Genomic DNA, 22099 nt, shown 5'->3' on the forward strand with positions numbered 1-22099 from the left:
GACTTACTATGTGGCTAAAAATGAAAGTTGGCCCTACATAATGTCACATACAAAGGTGGATTCTAGTAGGTGGATTAACGTGGATTAAAACCTAAATATAAAAAATAAAACTGTAAAGTTAAGAGAAGAAAATATAGAATGCCTTTAAGATCTAGAGGTGGGGAAGGGTACCTCCAGAGCACAAATAAAAATCTGCAATATCTAAAGCTGACAAGTGCTTGATTTCCACAATATACAAAGATCTACAAACAGACAAGACAAAAGCAGCAACCATGATGGAAAAAAGGGCAGAGGATATGAACAGGCAATCTATGGAAGAGAAAACCCAAATAGCTAAAACATGTAAATAAGGGCTTGAATTCATTAGTAAAAACAGAAATGCAAGTTCAAATAACTACAAGATATTGATCACTTTATAACTAGAAGGATGAAAGTAATTAGAAAGCTGGATAACACTAAGGGTTGATGAGGTTGCTTATGGGAGTGTAGGCATAGACACTCTGTTCTGAAGAGTTGCCTGGTAGTACTTAGTCACTTAATATACACATATCCTATGGCCCATCATTTTCTCTCCTGGTGCTATATCCCAAAGAATTCTCATACAGGTCCCTAAAGGGATACTTAGTATGGCATCTTTTTGATGGGGAGAAGTTGGAAGTTGACTGGATTTCATCACTGGAAAAAAAAAAAAATAGACAAAATATATGGCTCATGCCTGTTATTCCAGCACTTTGGAAGGCTGAGGCAGGAGGTGCTTGAGTCCAGGAGTTCCAGACCAGCCTGGGCAGCACAGTGGGACCCTGTCTCTACAAAAAATTTAAAAATTAGCTAAGCATGGTGGTGCATACTTGCTGTCCCAGCTACTTGGGAGGCTGAGGTGTGAGGATTGCTGGAGCCCGGGAGGTTAAGGCTGCAATGAGCTATGATGTCACCACTGCACTCCAGCCTGGACAACAGAGTGAGACCTTGTCTCAAAAAAAATAAAAATAAAAATAAAAATAAAAAATTGGCAAAATGGGGATCTTCACCATGGATGGCAGACAGAAATTAAGGAGTCCAAGTATGGAACATGTTTCATGATGTTGAGTGAGAAAAATGAGGAAAGGAGGTAACAGACACATAACTCTACCAGTTGTGAACAGGAAAAATGTATGCATACATTTTGCAAGAACAGATACAAACAAAACACACTAGAATTACTGTCTGGGGAGGAGATGAGCAACTGGGAAACAGGGTTGGAAGAGAAAGTTTTTTTGTTTTTTTAAATATATACATGAATAAAGGAGAGAAGACTAGAACTGAGGTGGAAAGACGTATTTAAGTCAAGACTGCTCTTTAATAGTGGAGAGCAGTCATTTAACCCTTTGAGGCCCAGGCTTCCTCATCTAAAAATGGAGACAATACCCCTCTCTCCCTGGAGAGTTACAGAGAATAAGTATTGGTACACACGAGAGAACCACACAAAACAACTTACGCAATGCTGCCAGCCTGGGGTTTGTTGAATACTTTTATGGTCACTGGAGCTCTGTGGTATTCTCCTTTATAAAGTGTGCTGACTTTATTTTCCCTTAGCAGAATCCACGGGGATTCTGAGAGGTGCTCCTTCTTGATTTCCTTGATTTGCTCTTGCGGGATCTGCATGCATTTTGGTAGTAAACCTGACCTCAGCCCCAAGAGGAAAGACGACAAAAGAGTCAATGAGCAGAGGAAGGGGTCCTAAGGGAGGTGGCATCCTTGTGATGTGTGAGTGGGAAGCTCTACAACATGAACCAGAGCTGGTCGTGGCTGGGGCTTCTGATTGACTCAGCCCAAGGGAGCGGCTCCAATGCCTCTGAGTGACCAGTAGAGACACAGTGACAGAATGTGTCATCCACTTCCTTTCCCTCCTCTTCAAATCCCACCTGTCCCTCCAGCCTTAACCCTCATCCAGACTCATCTATCTCATCCTGGAAGGATCTCTATTCCTGTTACCCAGAGCTTGGCATTTGAGCATCTGGCATCTGGTCTAGTCATTTCAGATCTAGTAGTTAGGGACATAGTTCAAGCTCAGTAACCTTGCTGTTGTGTGTTCATTGTCTGTCTTTCCTCTTTTCTCCTCTACCCCATGCGCTCCTGGAAGTCAGTGTCCTTCTCTGCATCTTAGTCCCCTTTTTGCATGGCTTCTGGCATAAAACAGATACAGTTTTGTTGAATGAATGAATGAGTGGGCATTTTAAATTTGATTTGAATTTTTTCTTGGAAATTCAGCAACCGAACTGAAGCTTTGTTGCTATTCATAGAGATTTTTAAGCACTTTGACAGCTGTTAGAAGATATCTTACTGGTCAAGAAGCCGCCTCTGGATGTTATTCCATGGACAGAAGCCTGGGTTAGCCATGAATGGATCCCCAAACCTGTGGGCTGCTTCCAGTCATCCAGCACAGAAAATGGACAAATGCAGGGGTAGGGGGAGGCTGGGGTCCCAGTAAACTGATGACTTCTAGTTTGGGGGCCATCAGAAACAGCAGGGCACATGAAAACTTACACTGCCTCAAAGTTTCCTTGATTTCTTTCATGTTGATTTCTAATTGTCTCAATGAAGCTTCTATTTCTTCATTACCTGCAGGAAAAAAGGACAGTGAATGCTCAAAACAGAAATTAAAATCACATGCCAATCAAAACTAAAATGCTAATTAAAACTGTTGAGATATCATTTTTTACCTATCATATTCATTATGATGGGATTACTACTGATCACCAATATTCAGATTTCTACTTCTAAGCACATAGGAAATGCATTAAAGCATAGCTGGGTAACTCACTTTGGCTAAGAAATGAAGGAAAGAGATGTCTGTCACTTCCCAGAGGGAGCATTTAACTGACTCTGCATAAGGTTCCAACCTGGCTGCTTTGGAAGTGAAGAAAGTTTGTGTCAACATGGGAGTGCTATACTATTGAAAGTATCCTAGAAGGAGGACATTCACCTTGGAGAGTCCCCTGGACTTTGCCTGAATGAGAAATAAACTTGTTTTTTTAGAACACTGAGTGGTTGTTTTTTTTAAACTACAGCATAATCAAATCTATCCTGATTTATATACTCAGAAACATGTTTGAAAATTTACAACACACTATTTACAATGGTCAGCCATCCCTGTCTGCCCAAGACTGAGGAGTTCTGGGGACATGTAACCCTGACTACCAAAAGTGGGAAAGTCTCTTATGGGAAAAGTATAGAGAAGCAGATAACCTCATGCATCGTTGGTAGGAGTAATATCTGTGCAACTTCTACCAAAATTTAAAATATAGTCTTTGACCTAGTGATTTTACCTAATAATTCCACTTCTGGGAATTACTCATAAAGATATCTTGAAATAGGCCAGGACTGGTGGCTTATGCCTGTAATCCTAGCACTTTGGGAGGCCGAGTCAGGCAGATCACTTGAGGTCAGAAGTTTGAGACCAGCCTGGTCAAACTCGTCAGTAGAGATGGTAAAACCCCATCTCTACTAAAAATACAAAAGTAAGCTGGGTGTAGTGGCACATGCCTGTAATCCCAACTACTCGGGTGGCTGAGGCACAAGAATTGCTTGAACCCAGGAGGCAGAGGTTGCAGTGAGCCAAGATTGTGCCACTGCTCTTCAGCCTGGGTGATAGAGCAAGACTCTGTCTCAAAAAAAAAAAAAAAAAAAAAAAAAAAAAAAAGAAAAAGAAAAAAGAAAAGAAAAGAAAGAAAGAAAGAAAAGAAAAAAAAATTTTGGTGATAGATGGTGGTGATGGTTTCAGAACCATGTGAATATACTTGATGCTACTGAATTGGCATCTAAAAATGGTTGAAATGGTAAATTTTATGTTATGTATATTTTATCACAAAAAATGGGAAAAAATGATGGGTGTATGTATTGGGTTGTTTTTGAATTTGTATGCTGCTGGTATGATCATACAACAAAACAAAACAGTAGGATAGATGCCAAGTAGGAAAACAAGCTATATAATTCCATGGATATTTACATGGGAGATATTTAAAATTATTTAATGAGAAAAGAAGAAACAGAACAAAGTGTTTGGTATGATGCTGACTGTGTGACAACAATAAAATATATATACTTAAATCTCCAGAAGGGTATTCAAGAAACTGGTAGATTGTGTGATTGTATCTCACATTTTGATAAAGGTTGCACAAATATCCTTCTACCAACAATGGATTAGATTATCAGTGTGTCTATATGGTTTCCATTAGACTTCCCCAGTTTCAGTACTGAAGGTCTCATGTCCTCAGAATGGGAAACGGAGCCCTCGAGGTCAAGGAGGGAGATTTACTTCTCATGCTGGCCCCCCTCCACCCTTTGGTTTTGGAGACAGAATCTCGCTCTGTCACCCAGACTGCAGAGCAATGGAATAATCATGGCTCACTGCAGCCTCGACCTCCTAGGTGACTGTAATCCCAACACTTTGGGAGGCTGAGGCCAGAGGATCACTTGAGGCCAGGAGTTCTACACCAGCCTGGGCAACATATTGAGACTCCCTATCTGCAAAAAATAAAATAAAAATTAGCTGGGCATGGTGGCGTGCACACCTATAGTCCCAGCCACTCCAGAGGCTGAGGTGGGAGGATCACTTGAACCTGACGCTACAGTGAGCTATGATTGTGCCACTGTCCTCCAGCCCATGCAAAAGAGACCCTGTCTCAAAAAATGAAATGAAACAAAAAACTCCTCCTCTACACTGACTTGCCCAAATTTCACCAGCCCTCACCATATATCTGGGCCAAAGGATGTTAGGAGTTTTGAGCTACAAGTATGTTACAGCTGCTCAAACTTCATCCTTGCTGCTCCTTTGGTGAATTAAAGTGAGGCTAAAATGTGTTCAACTGCACTCCCACTCCCCACCAAAAACCAAACTTGCCCCTTCTTAGCATCTGGAAGTCTCGCCTGTCTTCGTCTGCATCCTGCTGATCTTCCTGTGCCCAGGACGCTCCTTGGCTTATGCGTGAAACAGGCATGCGTTGCTCAATCTGTAGTAACAGCGAGAGCTCCTTCCAGACATCATTCAGGTTCTTGTTCACATCCTTGAAGAGTATTTTGTCCTGGCTTGCTGTTAGAAACCTGCAGATATTGGATTTATTGCTGAACTTTTCTATCTCCTCATTAGCCTTCTCCAGGGCAGCCTTAAAGCGGTTCATGGCTGTGGTTAACTTCTCAGAGGGCACGCTCCTCTTTCCTTGGTCCTGGAGCATCTCCAGAGACTCGACCAGGCCGAGGACGCGGTAGCCCAGGCGCTGGCACTGTTTCTTGCAGTATTTCATCTCTTCACACCGTTTGTGGATGGCCTGGCCAAGGGTGATAATATGCTTCAAATTTTCCATGCCTGGAAGAAATGAATGTAATTTGGTGAAATCTCCAAATCTCCTGCATATTCACTACTTGGCTAAGAAAGAATCAAAGGGGTCTGTGATTTAAATGCCTGAGGAGGTCTCCCTAGCATTTTCATACAAGATGGAGATGGTTTGCTGCCCACCAAAACCTGTTCTGCCCTCCCACAATAATAGAGTTGCAGTTGGGAAGAGCTGGTCCAGCCGGAACTACATCTCCCAGCCTTCCTTGCAGCGTGATGTGGCCATGTGACTAGTTCTCACCAATGGGGTGTAAGTGCATGTGACCCGCTCTACTTCGGACTGGGGCAACTTTGCTGCCTCCACACACTCTCCCTTTGCTGGCTGGCTGCGCGTGAAGAAGCGGCCCTAGGGGTGGTGGAGCCCCAAGAAGGGTCCTGAGTCCCTGGATCATCACTTGGAGAAGAGCTACCCACAGACCTGGAACGTCTGTCATGGACTGTTAAGTGATCAAGGAATAAATTGTATTGCATGTAAATTTTCAGGTCGATATGTTTACATCAGTTTCACCTATTACAAATATATCCTGCTAAAGCATAGAGGTTTCAGGGGCCAGGCAGGTAATTCAAATGAGTGAAGTGAGCTGGGCTAGTCTTTACTGCCACAGATAAGTATGTTTCTTTCTCTTTTTCTTAAAACATGTGGACTGTCTATCTTTCATTTTTCCTACAAAAATTTGTTCAGTTTCTTCCTACAGTGCTTTAAGAAAAATGCAGCTGAGCGAGCGAGGTGGCTCCCACCGATAATCGCAGCACTTTGAGAGGAAGAGGCAGGAGGATTGCTTGAGGCCAGGAGTTCCAGATCAGTCTGGACAGCAAAGTGAGACCCTTTCTCTAGAAAAATAAAAAATATAATAAAATAAAATAAATAAAATATAAAATTGGCTGGGCGCAGTGGCTCATGCCTGTAATCCCAGCACTTTGGAAGGCTGAGGAGGGCAGATCACTTGAGGTCAGGAGTTGGAAACCAACCTGGCAAACATGGTGAAACCCCGTGTGTACTAAAAATACAAAAATTAGCTGGGTGTGGTGGTGCACGCCTGTAATTCCAGCTACTCGGAAGACTGAGTCAGAAGAATTGCTTGAACCCAGGGGGCAGAGGTTGTACCATCTCAAAAAATATATATAATATATTACATATATATTGTAATACATACATAATATTCCATATATATAATATATATAATAAATTAACCTGGTGTGATGGCACACACCTGTAGTCTCAGCCGCCTGGGAAGTTGAGATAGGAGGATTTCTTGAGCCTAGGAGGTTGAGGCTGCAGTGCCAGCTTCCTACTCTCAACCTCTCTCTCTTCTCTGAACATGAGTGAGCAAGCACAGAGCCCTGATCCTAAAGCTTGGAATGAGGCTGACCTGAGCATGGTAGAATGGAAAGGGAGAAAGAATCTGAGTCCTTGATGACAACACTGAGCCACTGGTTTGAACTGACACTGAAGTGTACCCCATCCCCTAACTACAGGTTTCATGGACCAATGACTTCCCTGATTGTTTAAGGCAGTTTGAATCATGTTTGCTTTATTTGCAACTAAAGCCAACTGTGTTCAGCAATGAATGATGGTAATAATGATGATGCTAGATCTCTCAATTCACCCACTACATCCTAAGTGCTCGGGAACCCCCAGCTCTCCATGGTTATTTTTATTTAACAGATGAAGATACTGGCTGGGCATGGTAGTTCTTGCCTGTTATCCCAATATTTTGGGAGGAAGAGATGGGAGGATTGCTTGAGGCCAGGAGTTCCAGACCATTTTGGGCAACACAGCGAGACCCATCTCTACTAAAAATACAAAAATTAGCTGGGACCTGTAGTCCCAGCTACTCAAGAGGCTGAGGTGGGGGAATTGCTTGAGCCTAGGAGGTCAAGGCTGCAGTGAGCTATGATGACACCACTGCACTCCAGTCTGGGAAACAGAGAGAGACCCTGTCTAGAAAAAACAAACAGGTGAAAAGTGAAGACGCTGTGGTTCAGGGAGGTTGCATTCAAATAATCACAAGGCCATGAAACCAGTTTCCAAAGTATTTAAAATAAAGTTAGGGTAAGGTGTGATGGCTCAAACCTGTAATCCCAGCACTTGGTGAGGCTGAGGCCAGGGGATCGCATGAGCCTGAGTTCGAGACCAGCCTGGGCAACATGGTGAAACCCTGTCTCTAAAAAAAAAATACAAAAATGTGCTGGGTGTGGTGGTGCTTGCCTATAGTCCCAGCTACTCCAGAACCTGAGGAGGGAGAACTGATTGAGGCTGGGAGGTCAAGGCTGTAGTGAGCCATGAGTGTGCCACTGACTCCATCCAGCCTGGGCAACAAAATAAGACTGTGTCTCAAAAATACCACCACTACCACCAATAACAATGACAACAAAAAACAAAGTTAGTTTTGGTTTTTTTTTTTTTGAGATAGAGTCTCGCCCTGTCACCCAGGCTGAAGTGCAGTGACACAATCGTGGCTCACTGCAACCTCCACCCCCCGGGTTCAAGTGATTCTTCTGCCCCAGCCTCCCGAGTAGCCGGAACTACAAGTGCCTGCCACTTCGCTTGGCTAATTTTTGTAGTTTTTAGTAGAGGCGAGGTTTCACCATGTTGGCCAGGCTGATCTTGAACTCCTGATCTCGTGATCCACCCGCCTCAGCCTCCCAAAGTGCTAGGATTACAGGTGTGAGCCACTGCACCTGGCCTTTTTTTTTTTTTTTTAACAGCTTAGTGAAAAAGGTAGGTTAAGTATTACCACCAGTTTATGGATTAAATAACAGCTTGGCCTGGAGCCCAAATATGGCTTTAAAACATGAGTGAGGCACTGGTAGAAGTGAAACTAAATAAATGAGCAATTGATGTATTTGCATTTTTGCTGCCTGAGTGACTGGGCAAGGGAGGTAAGAGTTATTAGGGCACTCCTAAAAAGACTAGCAGATCTCAGACTACCCAGCTATTCCCACATGCTAAGCACGTATCTTCAAGGCTATTTCTTGGGAATTGTGAGGGCAAAGGGTTTTACACTTTCTCTGTTGCACCAGAAACAGAAGCACATGTGACAATGTTGTTCAAGGAATCTTGCAAATTTTAGCTTCCTAGCTCCAAGCTCCAGTTATCTTACTACCAGCCTCATCAGAAAGCCATATCTCAGCACAAACTAATCAGAAAGGACAGTGGGGAAAATATCGCACCCATAGAAGTGACAAACAATTTAAAATAATCAATTATACAGTGGTGGCATGGTATGAAGAAAATTGTAGCGGGCGCAGTGGCTCACGCCTGTAATCTCAGCACTTTGGGAGGCTGAAGCAGGTGGATCACCTGAAGTCGGGAGTTTGAGATCAGCCCAGCCAACATGGTGAAATTCCATCTCTACTAAAGATACTAAAATTAGCTGAGCATGGTAGCAGGTGCCTGTAATCCCAGCTACTAGGGAGGCCGAGGGAGGAGAATTGCTTGAACCTGGGAGGTGGAGGTTACACTGAGCCAAGATCATCCATCTCAAAAGAAAAAAAAAAAGAAAATTGCACAAAACAAAGCTTGAAGAAAGGAGGAAAGAGAAGAAGTGTCATGTTTCTGGCTGGAAAGACTAAAATAGACCAACCCAGCAATCCTTCCCAAATTTAAATCCAATTTAATGCAGTTCCAATAAAACATCTAATGACATATTTTGGCATTGAAACAAAATGAAAAGTTCATTTGAAACAGGAAATTAGTAGGGATAACTAGGATTTTAAAAAATAAAGAAAAGGGGACTTGCCTGTATGATATTAAAATATATTAAAAACTGCAAAACATCGGGAAAAAAGCGCCCTACAATAACTTCAATTGTTTAAGGGTTTATTAAGTATATGAGCTCTAAGGGAAGAAAGGGAATATAAATATATACACACGTTGACTGGGCAATTTGAATTTCTAGGAACTTATGATGTAGAAAGCTTGTGTGTGTAGATAGATGGCTACTAAGATGTTCACTGCAGCGCTATTTATAATATGTAAAACAAACAACTAAGAATATGTTCAGGCCAGCTGCAGTGGCTCACACCTGTAATCCCAGCACTTTAGGAGGGCGAGGTAGGAGGATCACCTGAGCCCAGGAGTTTGAGACCAGCCTGGGTGAAAAAGTGAGACCCTGGCTCTACGAAAAAATACAAAAGAAATGTAATTGGGTCTGGTGGTGTGCACCCTGTAGTCCTAACTACTTGGGAGGATCTGGCGGGAGGATCACTTGAGCCCAGGAGTTTCGGAGGCTGCAGTGAGCTATGATTGTACCACTGCACCCCAGCCCGGGCAACAGAGGAAGACCCCATCTCTAATAATAAATACATAAAAAGAAAAAGGGGATTATGTTCATATATTACAATGAGAAAACACGTTACTAATTTTAAAAGTGAAAAATCTTTAAATGGCAATAATTCAAATTCACCTCTTCCCTCCAAAAAATAAAAATAAAATAAAATAAATAAAGATTATCAGACATTTACCTCTTCCCCCTCTCTGTCTCTCTCTCTCGCCTTCAGCCTGCAAACCTGAAGGCTTCGTTTCTCTGAGAAGACATCAGGTTACTTGTTCTCGTGTCCCTGTCCTCCACGACCCCCACCGCTACTGGGCCTCTGGCTTTGGCAGAAGGTAGTGCGAGATCGGAGCAGGAAGCTCCACCATCAGAGCCGAGGAAATGAAACCAACTCGGTCCTGAGTTCCAGGAATTCGGACCGGGCCACCTCACGCCCTGTTCTTCCCGTCACTGCCCAGGAATCCGGCTGCAGCCCCTCGGCCCCGCCGCCTCCTGGGGAGACCCCATGCTCACCTTCGTGCCTCCCGAGGGATGTGCGTCCAATCTGTCCCGTGCAGAGTTCCAAAAAGCTCGCTCTTCCGCCTTCTTTCCCACGACCGCCTCCTGCCCAGGCGAGAAGTCTGCAAACACGAGGCCCGCGGGAGTTCCCCTGCACCCCCTTCCCTGGTGTCCGCGCCCTGCACTCCGCTGGCCGTACCGGACACCACACGTGGCTGGCGGCGACAAGGAGCCCCGATCCTACCTGAGGGAAACCCCGGCCACTGCAGCTGCACTTGAGTAGGGTCCCTCCACTCAGCTACTTGGACGGCTGTTTCTGTCCTGTGCCCTCCGGAGGCCACTGCCTCAGGTCTGGGACGCCTGCAGGGAATGCTGCGACACTTCCCCCTCCGACCTGGCTCAGCTGCCAACTGCCAGGCTCACGGTGCCCCGGCTCCCTAGAGCCGCTTTCTAGGAAGCTCAGAACCACGAGCCCTCCCTTCCTCCTGCTATGCCCCTCCTGTCCTTTCCACACTCTCCCTGCCTTCCTTAAAGTCACTCTGTAACTACGCTGTACACGTTAGTGCCAGGCCTTCTTTCGGGGCTGGGAATTCAGAATAGAATAAGGTCCCAGCAACTACTATAACCAGGACACGGTGTGGGAAGGACTGGAAGTTTAGAGAAAACCTGCAAGTTGGAGAGGCGCTTCTGGTGCTTTCTTCTCTGTGCTGGATAATATTGGCGGCGTGGGGAGGATACTAGGGAAGAGACACCAAAGTGGGAAAAAAATCACTTCCTCCTTTAAGGTCATTGCAGAACATCCTGTTATAGTGTGAGTCAGGTTTTCTTAAGATTAACTACATCTTCAGCTATAAAGTCTAAGTAGTGTCACGCATTTACTCAACAGACTATTTCCCTCTGAAAGAACAGAACTGGGGACTGGGCGCAGTGGCTCATGCTTGTAATCCCAGCCCTTTGGGAGGCTGAGGTGGCCGGATCACCTGAGGTCAGGAGTTCAAGACTATCCTGGCCAACATGGGGAAACCTTGTCTCTACTAAAAATACAAAAATTAGCCGGACATGGTGGTGCATGCCTGTAATCCCAGCTACTCGGGAGCCTGAGAGGGGAGAATCACGTGAACCCGGCTTTGGTGATTGTTCGCCCTGCTATTGTTCTTCCTCTCCTGAACCATCCGTTTTCTTCCTGTCTTAGGTGAAGAGATTCAGGTGAGGCAGGAGAATAGGGTCAGCAGGCAGGGAACATAAAGCTGATTCACGCTGACTTCCTAGAACTAAATAAAATGGAAACACTTCAGCTATGACAGGAAATATTTTCTTCATTTACATATGGTGTTCACTGAGTAAGTGACTTAGCAACCTAACTTCATCTTCTTCATTTACATAGGATGTACACCAAGTAACCAGTGGAAACCTCTAGAGGGTGTTTAAACCCCAGAAAATTATGTAATGGAGCTCTTGAGCCCCTGTGCTCAGGCTGGCTCCCACCCTGTGGAGTGTACCTCTGTTTTCAATAAATCTCTGCTTTTGTTGCTTCATTTTTTCCTTTCTTTGTTTGTGCCTATTGCCCATTTCTTTGTTCAAGACTCCAAGAACCTGGACACCTTCAACAGGTAACACAGGGGCATGTGATTTATTGAAGGAAGGCTCTCGGGAGAGCGGTGGGTAGGATAGCACAGGGGAAGAAAAAGTGAAACAAGGATGTAGTCAGTGGAGGCTCCATGGGGAGGTCTGGAACATGAAGCTCTGGAACAAGAGGCAGCCTCCTTTCTGCCCAGGGCAATCCTTCCAGATGAGGGGGAAGCTGTGTGAGTCTTTAGCTGTCAACATTCATAGCAGCTGCAGGATGGGTATACTGATCTGCTATAAACAAAATCATACAATGTATAACCTTTTGGAATTTTTTTCTTTTCTTTTTTTTTTTTTAACTGTACCACCATCAATGTACAAGACATTCAGTTTCTCTGCATCTGCAGCAGCATTTTGTTTTGTCCCTGTCTGGATTTTTAGCTATTCTAACAGGTAAATAGTGATGTATCATCATGGTTTTTTGTTTTGTTTTGTTTTGAGATGGAGTCTCACTCTGTTGCCCAGGCTGGAGCACAGTGGCACCATCTCAGCTCACTGCAACCTCCACCTCCTGGGTTCAAGTAATTCTCCAGCCTCAGCCTCCCAAGTAGCTGGGACTACAGAAGTGCACCAGCACACCTGTCTATTTTTTGTATTTTTAGTAAGATAGGGTTTCACCATATTGGCCAGACTGGTCTTGAACTCCTGACCTCAGGTGTTCCACCCACCTTGGCCTCCCAAAGTGCTGGGATTACAGGCGTGAGCCACCGTACCTGGCCTCATCATGGTTTCAATTGGCATTTCTTTAGTGCCTGGTGATGATGTACGTGTCTTTGTGTGCTTGTTTGCCATGTGTTTAGCCTCATTGGTGAAATGTCTGTCCATGTCTTTTGCCCAGTTTTAGTTGAATTGTTTTTTAAAAACTTGAGTTTTGAGAGTTTAAATATTCTAGATATTAGTCCTTTGCCAGATATGTGGTGTTCAAATGGTGGTGCAGTAACTGGACAAAAAAATGAACTTCACCTAAACCTCATATTCTATGCAAAAATTGCCTGAATGGATCATAGATTTAAATGTAAAATGTAAAACAAGGAACCTTTTAGAAGAAAGCAGAGAGAACTGTGCAGAATTAAAAGACATTTCCTGTTGAGAAAGCATGTTTGAAAAATTTTAAATGAGCCTTTAAAAATTTTTTTACTTTTAGTAGAGACAGGGGTCTCCCGTGTTGCCCAGGCTGATCTTGAACTTCTGAACTCAAGCAATCCTTATGCTTGGCCTCCCAAAGTGTTGGGATTATAAGCATGAGCCACCATGCCTGGCCAAATGAGTCTATTTAATTAGAATGGCTCCTCATACTAAAAATTGTACAATATTGAAAATAATTTGGCTTTATCTTGGAGTTGCCATTTGAAAAAAAAAACTCACAAAAATTAAAAACAAAAAAACAAACAAAACTTGAAGAAGAACATGTAGAAGAAAATCTTCAGGACCTAAGGCTAGGAGAAGAATTCTTAGGCATGACACCAAAGCCATTATTTTCTTCTTCTTCTTCTTCTTCTTCTTCTTCTTCTTCTTCTTCTTCTTCTTCTTCTCCTTCTCCTTCTCCTTCTCCTTCTCCTTCTCCTTCTCCTTCTCCTTCTCCTTCTCCTTCTCCTTCTTCCTCTTCCTCTTCCTCTTCCTCTTCCTCTTCTTCTTCTTCTTCTTCCTTCTTTCTTCTTCTTCTTTTTTGAGACAGAGTCTCCCTCTGTTGCCAGGCTGGAGTACAGTGGCGTGACCTCAGCTTACTGAAACCCCCACCTCCAGGGCTCAAACAACTCTCCTGTCTCAGCCTCCTAACAAGCTGGGGCTACAGGCATATTCCACCACGCTCAGCTAATTTTGTTTTGTTTTTTTGTTTGTTTTTTTAGTAGAGACAGGGTTTCAGCATATTGGCCAGGCTGGTCTCGAACTCCTGACTTCAAGTGATCCACCTGCCTTGGCCTCTCAAAGTGCTGGGATTACAGGCATGAACCACTGTGCCCAGCCCCAAAGCCATTATTCTTAAAATTAAAAAATGATGGCCGGGCGCGGTGGCTCATGCCTGTAATCCCAGCACTTTGGGAGGCCGAGGCGGGCAGATCACAAGGTCAGGAGATTGAGACCATCCTGGCTCACACGGTGAAACCCCGTCTCTACTAAAAAAATACAAAAAATTAGCCGGGCGTGGTGGCGGGCGCCTGTAGTCCCAGCTACTCGGGAGCCTGAGGCAGGAGAATGGCGTGAACCCAGGAGGCAGAACTTGCAGGGAGCTGAGATCGTGCCACTGCACTCCAGCCTGGGCGACAGAGACGCCGTCTCAAAATAAATAAATAAATAATAAATCAGACTTGATCAAAATTTGAAACTTGCTCTGCAAGGACCCTTTTAAGAGGATGAAAAGACAAATTACAGATTGGGAGAAAATATTTGCAAATCACATATCAAACAATACGCTTCTAAATAACTCATGAGTCAAAGAGGAAATTTTCTCAAGGGAAATGAAGATATATTTTGCTCAATAAATTTAAAGAGATCAAAATCATACAAAGTATCTTCTTTGACTACAATAGAATAAAACTAGAAATAAATAACAAGAAAGAGAACTGGAATATTCACAAATATGTAGAAATTAAACAACATCTACTTAAACAACTAGTGGGTCAAAGAAGAAATCACAAGGAAAATTAGAAAACACTTAGAGACAAATAGAATAAAAGATACAACATACAAAAACTTACAGGATGCAACAAAAGCAGTCCTCGAAGGATAATTTATAGCTATACATGGCTACAAAAGGAAAAAAAGAGAGAGGCCTGGCGCGGTGGCTCATGTCTGTAATCCCAGCACTTTGGGAGGCTGAGGCAGGCGGATCTCAAGGTTAGGAGTTCAAGACCAGCCTGGCCAACATGGTGAAACCCCGTCTCTACTAAAAATACAAAAAAAAAAAAAAAAAAAAAATCAGCCTGGCGTGGTGGCGGGTGCCTGTAATCTCAGCTACTCGGGAGGCTGAGGCAGGAGAATCACTTGAATCCAGGAGGCAGAGGTTACAGTGAGCCAAGATCGTGCCACTGCACTCCAGCCTGGGCGACAGAGCGAGACTGTCTCAAAAACAAAAAGAGAGAGAGAAGATCTCAAATCATTATCCCAACTCTACACTTTAAGGAACTAGAAAAAGAAGAGCAAACCAAACCCAAAACTAGCAGAAGGGAGGAAATAAGATCAGAAAAGAGAAAATCAATGAAACTAAAAGTTAGTTCTTTGGAAAGATTAATAAAATTGTTTAGCTAAACTAAAACAAGAAGAGAGAAGATGAAAATAAGGTAAATCAGAAATGAAAGTGGGGACCTTACTGTCTACCTTATAGAAATAAAAAGGACTATGAGAGAAAACTATGAACAATTGTTTGCCAACCAATTAGATAACCTAGAGGAGATGGACAAATTCCCAGACACACAAAATTGACCTAATTCACTTAATGAGAAAGAGAAAATCTGAACATACCTACAACAAGGAAATAAATTGAATTAATAATCAAAACTCGTCCGAACAAGAAAAGTTCAGGCCTAATAGTTTCACGGTGAATTCTACCAAACATTTTTTTTTCTTTCTTGGAGACTTGTATTTTATTTATTATATATATTTTTTATTATACTTTAAGTCCTGGGGTACATGTGCAGAATGTTCAGGTTTGTTACATAGGTATACACTTGCCACAGTGGTTTGCTGCACCCATCAGCCCGTTACCTACCTTAGGTATTTCTCCGAATGCTATCCCTCCCCTAGTCCCCCACCCATCCAACAGGCCCTGGTGTGTGATGTTCACTTCCCTGTGTCGATGTGTTCTCATTGTTCAGCTCCCACTTATGAGCGAGAACATGCGGTGTTTTCTACCAAACATTTAAAAATAAATTAGCACCAATCATTCTCAAACTCTTCCAAAAATAGGAGAGGAGGAAACACTTCCCAACTCATTTTAAGAAACCAGCATTACTCTGATACTAAAGCCAGATAAAGACACAAGAAAAGAAACTACAAACCAATATAACTTAAGAATCTAAGGGGCCGGGCGCAGTGGCTCACGCCTGTAATCCCAGCACTTTGGAAGGCCGAGGCGGGAGGATAATGAGGTCAGGAGATTGAGACCATCCTGGCCAACATGGTAAAACCCCGTCTCTACTAAAATACAAAAAAATTAGCCGGGCGTGGTGGTCCCAGCTACTTGGGAGGTGAGACAGAGGAATCGCTTGAAACCGGGAGGCAGAAGTTGCGGTGAGCCGAGATCACACCACTGCACTCCAGCCTGGCAACAGAGCAAGACTCCACCTAAAAAAAAAAAAAGGAAGAAAGTAAACAAACAAGAAAACTTGTGCCTTGAGAAAGGGAATAGGTGATTCTTAGTAACAGAGTGAGAAGTTTTCTGGCAACAATTCAGACACATCAAGAGTAGCCAAGAGTACAGAATCAAGTTATGGTAATAGAAAGCATTATGGCCGGGCGCGGTGGCTCAAGCCTGTAATCCCAGCACTGTGGGAGGCCGAGACGGGTGGATCACGAGGTCAGGAGATCGAGACCATCCTGGCTAACACGGTGAAACCCCGTCTCTACTAAAAATACAAAAAACTAGCCGGGCGAGGTGGCGGGCGCCTGTAGTCGCAGCTACTCCGGAGGCTGAGGCAGGAGAATGGCGTAAACCCGGGAGGCGGAGCTTGCAGTGAGCTGAGATCTGGCCACTGCACTCCAGCCTGGGCGACAGAGCGAGACTCCGTCTCAAAAAAAAAAAAAAAAAAAAAAAAAAGAAAGCATTATTCTTCTAGACCTTTAAGATAAACATTTCAGTGTCAGGTCATAAGGGCAGAGTCAGAATTGGAGAAAAAAAAAGTTACGAGAGTTGACGAAAAGGTCAAAAGGTCGAAGGAAAGAGCTACTATCCCAGGCAAGGTCTTGCTCTGTTGCCCAGGCTGGAGTGCAGTGGTGTGATCGTAGCTCACTGCACCCTCAAACTCCTGGGCTCAAGTGACCCTCTTGCCTCAGCCTCTGAAGTAGCTAAGACTACAGGTGGTGTACCACTACACCTGGCTAATTTCTAAATCTTTTTCATAGAGAAAGGGTCTTGCTATGTTTTCCAGGCTGGTCTTGAACTGGTTTCAAGTAGTCCTCCTGGCTCCTATTTCATAATTTTTAAAAACATGTTTTTCCATAATAAAATTTTTGCGTGTATTAATAGACCCAATAAATATAATATTTTACAAAATATAAGCATCAAAGAACACACTTGTATTTATATTCAGTAATTTGGTTCATTAAAATAATATTTTACTTATTATTTAATATTAATTAATATTTAATATTCAATTAAATTGAGTAATATTCAACAAAATTGAATATTATTTTAAAAATAATATTTTTAAATGAACCAAATTACTGAATATAAATACAAGTGTGTTCTTGTATTTCATTAAAAATATTAGTTTTTAATGAAACAAATTGACCCAGACATTTAACGAATATCTATTATTTAATGTAACGTAACTTGAAAATTTCAAATTACATGAAAAGTTCATTTATAGACATTTATCCTATTACATTTACCTAAGTTATTTTATTTATTTATTTATTTATTTATTTTTGAGATGGAGTCTCGCTCTGTCGCCCAGGCTAGAGTGCAGCGGCTCAATCTCGGCTCACTGCAAGCTCTGCCTCCCGGGTTCACGCCATTCTCCTGCCTAAGCCTCCCGAGTAGCTGGGACTACAGGTGCCCGCCACCACGCCCGGCTAATTTTTTGTATTTTTTAGTAGGGACGGGGTTTCACCGTGTTAGCCAGGATGGTATCGATCTCCTGACCTCATGATCCGCCCGCCTCGGCTTCCCAAAGTGCTGGGATTACAGGCATGAGCCACCGTGCCCGGCCTATTTGATTTATTTTTTTAAGACCTCACTCTGTCACCCAGGTTAGAGCACATTGGCGCAATCTCAGCTTACTGTAGCCTCTGCCTTCCAGGTTCAAGCAATTCTCCCACCTCAGGCTCCCGAGTAGCTGGGACTACAGGCATGCACCACCATGCCTGGCTACTTTTTATATTTTTAGTAGAGATGGGGTTTCACCATATTGGCCAGGTTGGTCTCAATCTCCTGACCTTGTGACCCGCCCACCTAGGCCTCCCAAAGTGCTGGGATTACAGGTGTGAGCCACCGTGCCTGGCCAGTCCTTGGAATTTTACCTGTGATAATTTTTTGAGGCCCGAATTGAAGATACATTTTTCCATAAATCAATTTTAATTGCTTCCTCTGAGAGCCTTGTGGCTCCACCAACCGGGCTATTTTACATTACAATTTTGGCTCGAGGTGTTTCAGATCACACAGTTTGCACGAATTCAGGCTTCAGACCTCAGTGAGAACTCTCCTTGTGGCTCTGTGTCCTCAGCCTTTACCCACTCCATGCAGGGGATTTCACTTGCAGTGCCCTGGGGAGGTGGGTTTCCTCTTGGTTCACTCTTACATTGAGGATATAACCCTTTGGGTTCTGTAGTGAACACATCTGTTCCTCCTCATCATGTCCCCTCTGTCTACCTCTGGTCTTAGCCTCAATTGCGGTGGATGGTTCTGTGTGAACTCTGTCTCAGCTTTGATTTCAGCCACAGTTCCAGTGGCTAGCTCCTGCCTAGCAAGCTCATATTCAACTCGTGCTGATAGAATCCCACTGCAAATGCATACCTCTTCTTCCTGCTTTTCTCCAAGGACTTTTCCCAAAGCCAACATCTGTTTGGCTTGCACGGCAGGGAAGTCCCTAAGTGAGGGTGAATCAATGTCCCTGAACACAGTCCTCACCCATGATAAATGCTCCAGCCTCCTGTCCTGTTGGACAATTCTGACACGTTTTCTCTATGCTTCTCAAGATGCTCTTACAGAATCTGTAGAAGAACCCCACATACTCAACTTTACACTGCTCCTCCAACTTCTCCCTTTCTAGACCTCCCTGGTTCTCGCTCTTTATTTCTGCAATCACCTCCCAAATAGACTGCCTGCATCCATGTGCTTGTTTTAGGTTTTGATTTTTTTGTTGTTGTTTACTTTTTGAGATGGAGTTTTGCTCTTGTTGCCCGGGCTGGAGTGCAGTGGCACGATCTCGGCTCACTGCAACCTCCACCTACCGGGTTCAAGAGATTCTCCTGCCTCAGCCTCCCAAGTAGCTGGGATTACAGGCATGAGCCACCACACCGGGCTAATTTTGTATCTTTAGTAGAGACGGGGTTTCTCCATGTTGGTCAGGCTGGTCTCGAACTCCCAATCTCAGGTGATCTGCCCGCCTCGACCTCACAAAGTGCTGGCACAAGCCATCGCGCCTGTAATCCCATTTTTAGGGAACCTAAAAGAAGATATAACTCCACTGCTTTTGCCAGAACAAAATATTTTTTCTTCTTTTAAATTTCTTCCTCCCCACTATAGGTATCTGGGATGGGACAGACACTTATGAGATGAGAATCCTGGAATTTTCCTAATTTCACATTCATCTTGTAGCATTCTTTACAGGTAACATTTATTCATTGGAACCTGGTGTGGTCTTTGGGCAAAACACCTAACTGTAAAGAAAACTCCAGCTGAAATTTTGCAACCATTATGGCTTTTTAGAAAGTTAGAACTATTCATATACATAGTTCCAACTTCCTCTCAAAAATGGTAGATGAGTCAAGAATGTAAGTCAACAGAATGGGTAAAGTGGGAAAGACTAGAATTTTGAAATCACAGATACCTGCTTCCAAAAGTCCCCGCGAGGGCAGTAATAATGGGGTAGGGCTGCATGCTGCCACCAGAGGGCAGCAGAGGCCGGGAACAGGTGGAGAGGCAAGGCCCAATTACTGTTACCGTCTGAGATCTGGAGACAAGACGAGCATTTATTGGGCTCTGTTACAAGTTGGTCATTGTGCTGGGCACAGTAAAAAATCACACAGAGTTCAAAGGCAGAGGGCAGAGGTCAGTGCCACCGGGGGAGTGGAGCAGAGCAGAATTAAGAGGGCAGTTCTTCAGATCAACAAAGGAACCTTCAAAGACAGCATGCTTGGAAATACAAACACAATACCAGAAATGAATATGATAGCTATTTTTTGGTCTGTTCTTGGCCATGGTAGCTGGGTCATCCCTGGAGAATCAGCTGAGGCAAATTTGTAGGGCCACTGGGGGTCAGTCAACCTGCAGATTTACTTCATGCTGATAAGAATTTAAACGGCCCTCTTGGCTGGGCATTGTGGCTCATGCCGGTAATCCCAGCACTTTGGGAGGCTGAGCTGGGAGGATTGCTTGAGCCCAGGAGTTCGACATCAGCCTGGGTAACATAGAGAGACCCTGTCTCTACTTGTAAAAATTTAAAAATTAGCTGGGCACGATGGCACATGCTTGCGGTCCCAGCTGTTTGGGAGGCTGAGGTAGGAGGATCTCTTGAGTCTGGGAGGTCAAGACTGCAGTAAGCTATGATCATGCCACTGCACCCTAGCGTGGGCAACAGAATGAGACCCTCTCTCTATAAATAAATCAATAGCCCCCTCCCTGAGCAAACATAAAACTTCTTTGGTTTGGTGGCTCTCCCACTACAGGATAAACACAATCCCACATCACAGGTCCAGGCTTTTCCCATCGGGCTAGATGTATTGGCATTTTGATAATATCCCGTGCTTGCTCTAACATCTAATCTTTGACTCTTACACTTGATGGCAAAATCCTCCAGCTCCCCCAGATGCTAACTGAGGTGGGGGCTGCTCCGTGAGCACTAACTGCTTGGGGATTGCGGGCCTCGTGGCCTTCCTGTATTTTGCCCTGCTGTGAAAACGCAGGCAATATGGCTGGGTGCAGGGGCGCATGCCTGTAATCCAAGCACTTTGGGAGGCTGAGGTGGGAGGATTGCCTGATTTCAGGAGTTTGAGACCAGCCTGTGCAACATGGTGAAACCCCATCTCTACTAAAAGTACAAAAATTATCAGGCATGGTGGTACGCACCTGTAGTCCCAGTTACTCGGGAGGCTGAGGCAGGAGAACGGCATGAACCCGAGAGGCAGAGGTTGCAGTGAGCCGAGATCACGCCACTGCACTCCAGCCTGGGCAACAGAGTGAGACTCTGTCTCAAAAAAAAAGAGAAAAGGAAAGAAAGAAAATGCAGGCAATGACCCCTCTACACTCTCAAGTGCCTGTGAGGTGGGACTTGCTCTCTCTCCAAAAGGTCTTGTGGATACTCCCAACCCCACTGGACAGTTACAGCAGTGCAATGGGGAGCTCTGGGAGAATCTGTCAGATTTTCACCCACTGAACTTTCCATTAATAGGTGGGCTTGGTTTCGTGTTGTCACTTTTTTTCTAACTCTTCTCATTACTATGCTATAAACTCACTTATTTTTTGGCCTTTCTTTTTAGTTTTGTTTTGCTCTTTTTTTCTTTTGAGACAAGGTCTCACGCTGTTGCCCAGGCTGGAATGCAGTGGTGTGATCACAGCTCACTGCAGCCTCAACCTCCTGGGCTCAGGAGGTGATCTTCCCACCTCAGCCTTCCAAGTAGCTGGGACTACAGGTGTGCATTACCACACTCAGGTAATTTTCCTTATTTTTTGTAGAGATGGGGTCTCACTATGTTGCCCAGGCTGGTCTCAAATTCCTGAGCTAAAGCAATCTGCCTGCCTTGGCCTCCTAAAGTGTTGGGATTATAGGCATAAGCCTCCATGTCTGGTCTGTTTCACTGTTTTTTATTTTTGGTGGTGTTGTCGTCGTTGTTGTGTTTTTGAGATGGAGTCTTGCTCTGCCACCCAGGCTGGAGTGCAGTGGCACAATCTCAGCTCACTGCAACCTCTGCCTCCCAGGTTCAAGCGATTCTCCTGCCTCTGTCTCCTGAGTAGCTGGGATTACAGGTGCCTGCCACCACGCCCGGCTAATTTTTGTATTTTTAGTAGAGACGGGGTTTCACCATGTTGGCCAGGCTGGTCTCGAACTGCTGACCTCAGGTGATCCACTCGCCTCGGCCTCCCAAAATGCTAAGATTACAGGTGTGAGCCACTGCGCCCGGCCTGTTTCACTCTTCTTAAATAAAATTTTCCATTTTTTTTTTTTCTAAATCTTGCTCACCTTAGGCTTTTTCTCCCACTGTGGCCATGTGTGTTTACACTCGTGGACTCCGCCTGTGTTCCTCTTCTGCTTCCCTCCCCCTGGGTGTGATGGTCCACGGTGAGCTGCTCAGCTCCATCAGTAAATGAAGGTTCTGGGTTTTGCTGCTTGGACTGTCTGGGTTCCAGGGACAGGCTTCAGGGACTCGAGTGGGGGTGGCTCCGGACAGGTCCTACTTATCTTCAGGCTGGGAGCTGCAGGCATAAGGCTGCCCCTATGAGTGCCAGAGCAGGGGG

The 22099-nt window shown here is 44.3% G+C and overlaps 1 protein-coding gene across 5 annotated transcripts in view; it reads right to left on the minus strand.

Annotated features, from left to right (window-relative positions):
* Positions 1-10905, minus strand: part of MLKL (mixed lineage kinase domain like pseudokinase) — a 29161-nt gene extending 18256 nt beyond the window's left edge. The window contains exons 1-5 of one of the 5 annotated variants that reach the window (XM_073015569.1): positions 10388-10905; positions 10159-10248; positions 4880-5341; positions 2524-2598; positions 1475-1658 (exon numbers count right to left, since the gene is read on the minus strand). In XM_073015569.1, the coding sequence (XP_072871670.1) occupies positions 1475-1658; positions 2524-2598; positions 4880-5339 (719 nt within the window). In that variant the 5' untranslated portion in view covers positions 5340-5341; positions 10159-10248; positions 10388-10905. Of the gene's footprint in view, positions 1-1474; positions 1659-2523; positions 2599-4879; positions 5342-9835; positions 10080-10158; positions 10266-10387 lie in introns of those variants that run through there. The other 4 variants (XM_073015570.1, XM_073015568.1, XM_073015571.1 and 1 more) reach the window with 4 other exon arrangements.
* Positions 10906-22099: the final 11194 nt, after the last annotated feature.

Source organism: Chlorocebus sabaeus, chromosome 5 (assembly GCF_047675955.1).
Source record: "Chlorocebus sabaeus isolate Y175 chromosome 5, mChlSab1.0.hap1, whole genome shotgun sequence".
NCBI classification, from domain to species: Eukaryota; Metazoa; Chordata; class Mammalia; order Primates; family Cercopithecidae; genus Chlorocebus; species Chlorocebus sabaeus.